General features: G+C 32.9%; 1 protein-coding gene across 1 annotated transcript; it reads left to right on the forward strand.

Annotated features, from left to right (window-relative positions):
* Positions 1-250: 250 nt before the first annotated feature.
* LOC149178998 (E3 ubiquitin-protein ligase RGLG5-like) lies at positions 251-3,588 on the forward strand. The gene is made up of 6 exons (XM_089422320.1): positions 251-383; positions 1,626-1,954; positions 2,534-2,618; positions 2,890-3,030; positions 3,167-3,280; positions 3,452-3,588. The coding sequence occupies exons 2-6, from the start codon at positions 1,748-1,750 to the stop codon at positions 3,586-3,588; spliced, it is 684 nt and encodes a 227-aa protein (XP_089278446.1). The 5' UTR covers positions 251-383; positions 1,626-1,747.
* Positions 3,589-8,167: the final 4,579 nt, after the last annotated feature.

Raw genomic sequence — 8,167 nt, forward strand, 5'->3', positions numbered from 1 at the left:
ACTGTCTGCCACCTCTCAAGTAGCTCGCTACCACATTAAGGTACCTTCCTACTCGCTACCACATTAAGGTACCTTCCTAATTTCTGAAAGAAAGGTGATTCTGTAAGCCAAATTGATCGACACAATTTCCATTGCTTATCTCTAGTTTCCACCGTCTTCAATCAAAACTTCATGCTCGAAATGAGTTTCCTTCCTTCCCACTTTCCCTCATCTCGATTTCCAGGATCTGCCCGAGAAATTAAGTAAACGACCGCAATATTTAACTGTATCTTGGAAGAATTCCCGCTTCTGCGACTATCTTGGTCCCAACCACTTTCCGGGTTGTTTCGATCTGTTCCGTGAGCGCACTTGGCTTTAGGAAGCTTCATATGTGTCGGCTTTAGGTAAATTTGGTTGAATAAATCAACTCTTCGGCTTCAGATTGAGGAAACTTAGTTTTACACGCAAAAAACTCGCTATATTATCTTGTTATTTTAGTTGTAGAGGAAAGTTCCAGTTTACATCGCAAGGAAAGGAACCGTTGATATTTAAAGGAATTGCGAAAAATTTACTGTGTTAGAGCGAGGAGTCATTCTTTTGTGAGCTTTTAAACTTTTCCGAACTGGTCTTATTCAAAATAGTGCTGATCGGACTTTCTTGTTTTCTGTTTTTAAAGTCTGAATGAAATTATATACATATGATAAAATTGTAAAGTTTGCGAAAAAAAAATGTTGTTTGTGGGTCTTCCATGCCCTCCATGCCATCAAATTTGAAGTTCATTGTAAGTTTCCTGAATTTTTCAAGATGGTAAACGTTTTCGGCGAGGGATTATTTTATGTTGTTTCTGAGCTCCTGCTGTCTTAGCCCTTTGTGAAGTGTATATCTGATGTAAATTGCATTATAGCGTGGATTCTCGATTTTGAAAGAGACTTTCTAAGGCATTGAACCGGGAATCATAACAGGAGCTTCACTGCAACTCCGCTTACTTTGTATATCAGTGGAAGGGTTTGGACGGAGAAAGTTCTCTTCCGCTGCCTTTAGAGCGTAATATTCTAGAAGGTAGGCTCTCAGAAGTTGCCTCGATGGAATTTTCAATCTTGAGCAGGGTTCTGTGCTTCTGTTTTGAGCGGATTTGCCTTCTGTGTATTTTTAAATATCGGAAATCCGAGGATTTGTTACAAAACATCATCCTGAACGCACGAGGCCTCTTGCATCGAGTGTTAATGGGATTTGCATGTTATCTGTAAATGTGCTGAGTTGTACTTACAACCTGGCATTTTGTTTTCCTAATTTTGTTTCTTTTTCATTGGTATGAGATCGGCGAGAAATGGTGGGATTTTCTGTTATCAATTTGTTTTTAGTAGCAAGGCCGGGTTTTGCAGCAAACTTTTGTCCTTTACTTCCGAAGCTTGATCCACTTCTTATTATATATATATGTTTAAAAGCTACAATGTTTAGCTTGGCAAGTCTTAAAGATATTTTTTCTTCACAAGATCAAAAAGTTTCAAATAAGTTGTATTTAATTTGGTTAATGAACATGTCTAAAAACTGTTTCTCCAGGAACCGTTTTCTTTATGTTGCAATTTTAATGTCAATATTCTAATTTATTATGTTGGTAATCCTTTTATAATGTTGCCATTTTTTAGATCCAATTTCCTGGGATTCTGTTTATGTTTTCTGAGGCAAGTTTATCTTCAATTCATTAGAGTTTGTGGAGAATATTATGTGCCATACCTGCGAAACCTTGCAAAAACTCAAAATCTAGGCAATGGGAGGCAGACATTCAAAAAGTATTCGCCCGAGGCGTTACAGTTCTTCTTCGTATGGCCCTTCACCAGCATGGGATTCTTCATCCTATGGTCCTTCACCAGCAGTTCCATCGGAAACTTATGCACAACTAGCACAACCAGCGACTAAACAGAAGTTGCAAAGGAGATACTCACGAATCGCTGACAATTACAATTCACTTGATGAGGTATTCTTACTCTCCTCGGTTTTTGCATACCATATATGTTGTTAAAAATTAAGTGTTTACTACTTTGCACTTTGGTTTTTGGATGCCATACATGTTAAAAGTTAAGGGTTTACTATGCATTTTCAGGATGGGTTGTTGTCATTTCTTTGTGATGGATTTGAAGTCATATGGTTTTTTCTTATTATTAATCAGATATGTGCCTTAGATTATATAACTTATTCGTTTCACCGGTTTTCATATTTCTTAAAGCTTAGTAAACATTTAAATCCAGTGGAATACTTAATTTGAATTGAAAAATAATGCTCATTGTTGAGATCATATTCAGTAGTATTAATTCAAGACAATTAAGTAATTTATTTAGGTCAACAAACAACGCAACAATTTTGGTCAAAGGTTTAATCAGATTGTAATGCTCTAAAGAACTGGCTTTGCATGGGTTTCGATGTACCTGATTATGATATTTGAGTAATTAGCTTGTATTATCGCATGTATTTCAGTGTGAATTGGCTTGATAAGTTATGGTTATAAGCGCTATGGGGAGAATTCTCTGATTTGTTTCTATTTTTATCTTTTTTGTAGGTGACTGCAGCTCTTGCACAAGCTGGCCTCGAATCTTCCAATTTGATTGTAGGGATTGACTTCACTAAGAGCAATGAGTGGACAGGTAAGTTCTATTATCCATGATCCTGAAGTTTTTAATGTCATAATTTTCATGCAAGTTAAAATTTTAAAATAGCCAATCTGCCTCTATCTAAATGTGGCCCGCTATGTTTATTTGCTCAAGAACTGTTAGTGTGTTTCTGTAGGCAGCTCATATATATTGAATACAACTTCAATCAGTTTTTTTAGTTTAAGTTGATAATTCTGCAGGCTTTTTACTTTTCAATCCAAATCAAATTAAAGTCACCACTTCAACATTTTGTTATGGATTTTAGGTGCAAGGTCTTTTAATCGCCGAAGCTTGCACCACATTGGAGACACTCCAAACCCTTATGAACAAGCGATTTCGATAATTGGGAGGACCTTATCTGTATTTGACGAAGACAACTTGATCCCTTGTTTTGGTTTTGGGGATGGCAAGTTTTGATCTCTATTTTGATTGAAAATCTTGTTTGAATTTGGCTCAATTTATTTTTCTTATGTTGGTTAACATGAATTCATAACATATGCAGCAATATGGTTATTGCTAATAACGTGTTGTTTCTTTCACAGCTTTGACACATGATCAAAGTGTGTTTAGTTTCTATCCAGATGATAGGTTATGCAATGGATTTGAAGAAGCGTTGAGACGCTACAGGGAGATAGTCCCACATCTTCGACTGGCTGGTTGGTTAATGAAACTTTGACATTCCACCTGAAGATATGAAGATTAATTACCTTTAGCATTATAAGCCTTAAGCTAGGAAAGAGTGTCTGACTGGTTTACTTGATATGTGTATATGTTGCGTATGTCCTGTGTTTTCTTATACATTTCTTGTATGTTCTTTTCTTATTTAGGGCCAACATCTTTTGCCCCAATTATTGAAGCAGCAATCCGTATTGTGGAACAGAGTGGTGGGCAGTACCATGTTCTCTTGATAATTGCAGATGGACAGGTTGCAAATCTTCTCTATATGGATTGGTTATTAAAATGAATTGTTAGTTTTGATGAAGGGACTGCCTTGTCTGTTGTCTGTTTAGTCAAAAATTTTAGCATTTCTTGATTTATTTATACCACATACCTTGAGAGCAATGGGTGTTATTATTGTTTTACAGGCATTGTTGTTGCATCTGTACAGTGAGCAAAGTTTTGATCCTTATTTTGAATCTTAATGAGAGTCTTCAAGTCCTCTTAGGCACAATTTTTTTTTATGGTCATTAGTATTTTTTTGGTTCTAAACATAAGCTTTTGTGAATTGTCATTATGGCCTTTGTTGTTGTGTAAAGTTTTACATTTTCATCGTTGGTTGGATCTATACAAACTAGCAATCTTCAATTCCTCTTCAGTACAAGATTTCTGCACTATTTATAATATATATATTGAGCATGGTTGTTCATGTTGTTTGTGCATTAAGTGTGGTTTTCCTTAATCATGAATCATGATCATAACCTTCCTTGATGCTGCACAGTTTGTTGTTTTTTTTATCATGACAAAAAGTAGAATCTTCAAATCCAACGGACCTGCGGATGGTTACACTTTTTAAAAAAACATTTGGTTCCATCTCTATTTCGTGGGTTAAATATTTAAATCATATGAGAGAAAGCGAGTAAGCATAAATCATATAATGTTTAAACCATAAGTTTGGCAATGCGCCTGATGAACATAATATTTATTGTATAATAATAATGTCACGACAAGCTTAAGCCTTAAAGTACGATTTTTCTTCTGCTTATACAATCGACAAATGACACCAACGACAAACAGTTAAGAAAGGTGAAACAACGGCTTGCTTATTCTGAAACTGCTGGTTCTAGGCTTCTTTTCTACATGTCTTGATTATTCTATGTCTTGCTTATTCTAAGAGTTTGCATTGTGGTTGTGGCAAACCCCGGCAGGGACTACCGCCACGGCAGTGGCTCTCTTGTTTTAAATAGGGTTTAAACACTTGCTTAAGTTATTACTAGTAATTCTAATTATTTATATAGTCACTACAACTATAATATGTCGATATCTTTTACTTTACAACATCAAATCAAAATTTTTAATAAATAAAATGATTAAAGTGCCAATTTTAATAAAAAGATGCCTATTACGGTAATCAATTTAAATTTACTAAATCTTCATTGAAAAAATTATTAATCTATTTTTTAATTAAAAATGGTAAACTTCTGTACATATATAATTCAAACAATAATAATAATTAAAAAACCAATTATATATTAATTATAGTTTTCAAGTGAACCATGAAAGTACAAACAAATAAACTAGTAAGTACATTAGGTTATTAATTATATAAAAAATAAAAACTTGAAATTTCATCTAAATTATTATTAATAGTGATAAATGTTTATGCCATGAAAAATCATTATGTAAATCATATGATTTAATGAATGATATAAACATGGTTTATGCTTATTTATATAAACATTATGGATTTAGTATTAAAAATTTAAAAGACCAAAAATATGTATATGTAATTCTAAATATTTATCCACCAATTTTAAATACCAATTCGTTGATTTAGGAATGTCTTTAAGAACGGGGAAAAAATTAAGAAGTATAGACACTATTGCCACTCATTTAAAAAAACACATGATGATTATATATATATCTATATATAACACATTAACAAACCTAATTAACAATATTAAAAAAAAAAATCATCCTTCAGAGTTAGCAGCATATTAAATTTCATAGCGCAAAGACTTTGAACTGCAAACTTAGGGTTCGACGAACAGATGGTTTGAATCATGGCCAAGATGCATGCTTTATTTTTTCATTCAGCTTGCTGCCGGAGTCTAGCGCCTGAAAAGAACCCCGAAGCTGTTATCTCAATATGGACACAGATCTGAGCAGATAAAGGCTCAGCACCTTCACCCTTTCACACTTGAGAATCGCATCTCCTCCATCTCGCAGAAATTTTGGAATCTAATAAAAGTATTTGCGGCTTATGAAATTTAATTGGACTCCAATACAGCAATCGTAGCTACAGATTAGTTAGTCATTTTTGAATTAGAGTGGGCGTTTGATTTGATTTGACTTTTTCTGATTCGTATTCATTGGGAATTTCATTTGTAATTTTTGTGGTTCCCATTCAGAAAACTGATTTAATTAAACCTAAGTGACTTGAGGAACCTTGCAGTCCTGTAGATTACATTACTGGTGTAAATTTGAATCGTGGTGGTATAAAGGAGGAATACAATTAATCTGATAAATCACATTTTTCTGAGCAGTTCGAGATTCTTTGATGATTTCTGGAGTATTCATTATTGGGTAATAGACGGGTGCAATTATAATATGGCCTAAGTATCGAAGGGTTGCTATTATAGTTACTAAAGTATTTTTCGAAAATTATTTATTGGGGTTGGCCGTTGACATCTTCCTCGGGCTTTGAAGCAGGGCTGGCAACCAGTAAAGGTCGTCGATATATTGTATGTAATAACCACCTCTGAGGCAGCATTGACAGAGTTGCAGAGTGTTGTAGGTTGCTGGAATTCCCCGTCATTGCATGAATTAATGTAGATGGAAAAGGCCTACGTACTTGGCAATGACATTCAAGAAACCTTGGCTAAAAGAATTGTAGCCATAGGGCAAGTAATAGTGTGGGCTGGTTGCACAAGGGACCTGGGATTTTATGCATGCAGCCGGTTAAAAAGAAGGCCTTGCTTTATTATGGCAGTTTTCCTAAAAGTGTAGGTATAGCAGTAAGAAAACGATGCTAAACATTGTTGCAATATTCGTTTGGATTAAAAGAAAAATACTTTCAAACAATTGAAACACCTTGTTTCATTATCGAATTTCTTCAAAAAGTAGAAATATATGTCCTTAAGTCAACTTTGGTAAGATGTGTAAGATGCGATGTAAATTATGTTGGAATTTAAAAGAGAAAATTATGATTGAATTTAAAAGGGAGAAAATAATATATCTATATATATATATTATTTAAGTTGCTATTTTTTTTTTTTTCTTGTAATATTAGAGAGTCTAGTTATGACTAGGCTTCTGTTGTACAATCATAAACTCAATAAAATAGGAGATCATAGACTTCTTAATCTAGCTTTAAATTGCAGTCAAGTTGGGGTGGTATAAAAGACACTAAGGCCTTGTTAAACCTTTGTGAGATCAACCATAATGATGCTTTGCACAACATTAATCACATTAAAAATATTGTTACTTCTAATTTCAAAGAAAAATTGTGGTGTGAGAAACATTTAGCACCCTAGGACATCAAAAGTATCTCTCTGTGTTTTAACTAGCTCAAAGAAGAAAATTAATATAGCGAATATTAGAATGAACTCTCATTAGCTCCATAGTTAAACAGGTTGTTGGGCAGTTCCTAAAATACCATCGATGGAAAGGCTCTTCCATCTCTACGAGAATAGAAACATCCAACATGAAAACCAATTCCTCTTAGAGTGCCCTGGGTACAAGCACATTACATCTGAGTTTCATAATCTTTGTCGTAATGCTCACCTTCCTAGGCTTTTAGGATGTCAAAATTATAGCGAGCTGGGAAGCTTCTCTCCAAGCTTTTTGAGCATAGGAATAAAATCTAAAATCGAACTAAATAATTTGTTTCTTTAGGTCGGATAGACCAAATTTTGGTCATTAACCACCACCACCACCACCACCACCATCATCATCATCATCATCATGGCAATCCTAATAAGTATTGATGTAAATTTCTTTTCTCCGTTTTTAATTAATTTCTATTATTAAAAAGTTAGAGTTTATTATTTAAATTTCCTTAAAATTAAAAATATGAAAAATTTATTTGTTTTATTTATTTATTTTATCATTTCAAATTTTATTTAACTCTATCATTCATTTTCTCTCTCTCTCTCTCTCTCACACACACACACACACACACATATATATATATATATGCGCTTTAAATTTAGGTACAAGTGATATGATAGTTTAAGAGTATTTTTATTCCATATGAGTTGCTTTGAATAGAGGTTATATATCTATATATATATATATGTGTGTGTGTGTGTGTATATAAATGATTTATTTATATTGAGGAAAATGATAATATATATATATATATATATATATATATATATATATATATATATATGATAATATATATATATATATATATATATATATATTCATGATATAAATCTATAAAAATAAGCGAATTTAATTTTATCATATGATAAGATTGTAAAAATTTAAATAATATAGTTTATTTTATACTAATTGGATAGTATGATATTTAACCATTATGTCCTTCTTGAGTTAGGATTAATGATTGAGGTCATTGCACACCCATTTTAAAACATAAGGATGTATTGATGTCCAAAACAAATCAAATATCAACATAGGGTTCTTGATGAGATTTCAAAATGGGACCTACGGATAGTGATGTGATTTAGGAAATGACAATTTATGGTTGATATCAATGGTTGAAACTACATAAAATGATTCATGGTGATTATTTATGGGTATATAGATATTATTTGCTTGAATTTTCTCCAAAGATGTCATCTCTTCATACAAGAATAATGATAATGAAAACATGACAATGGAAATTACGATAAGATCATCAAATGTTAAGTAATATA

This window comes from Pinus tabuliformis, chromosome 4_1, assembly GCF_031772625.1.
Source record: "Pinus tabuliformis cultivar Carrire ecotype Pingquan chromosome 4_1, CPIR1, whole genome shotgun sequence".
NCBI classification, from domain to species: Eukaryota; Viridiplantae; Streptophyta; class Pinopsida; order Pinales; family Pinaceae; genus Pinus; species Pinus tabuliformis.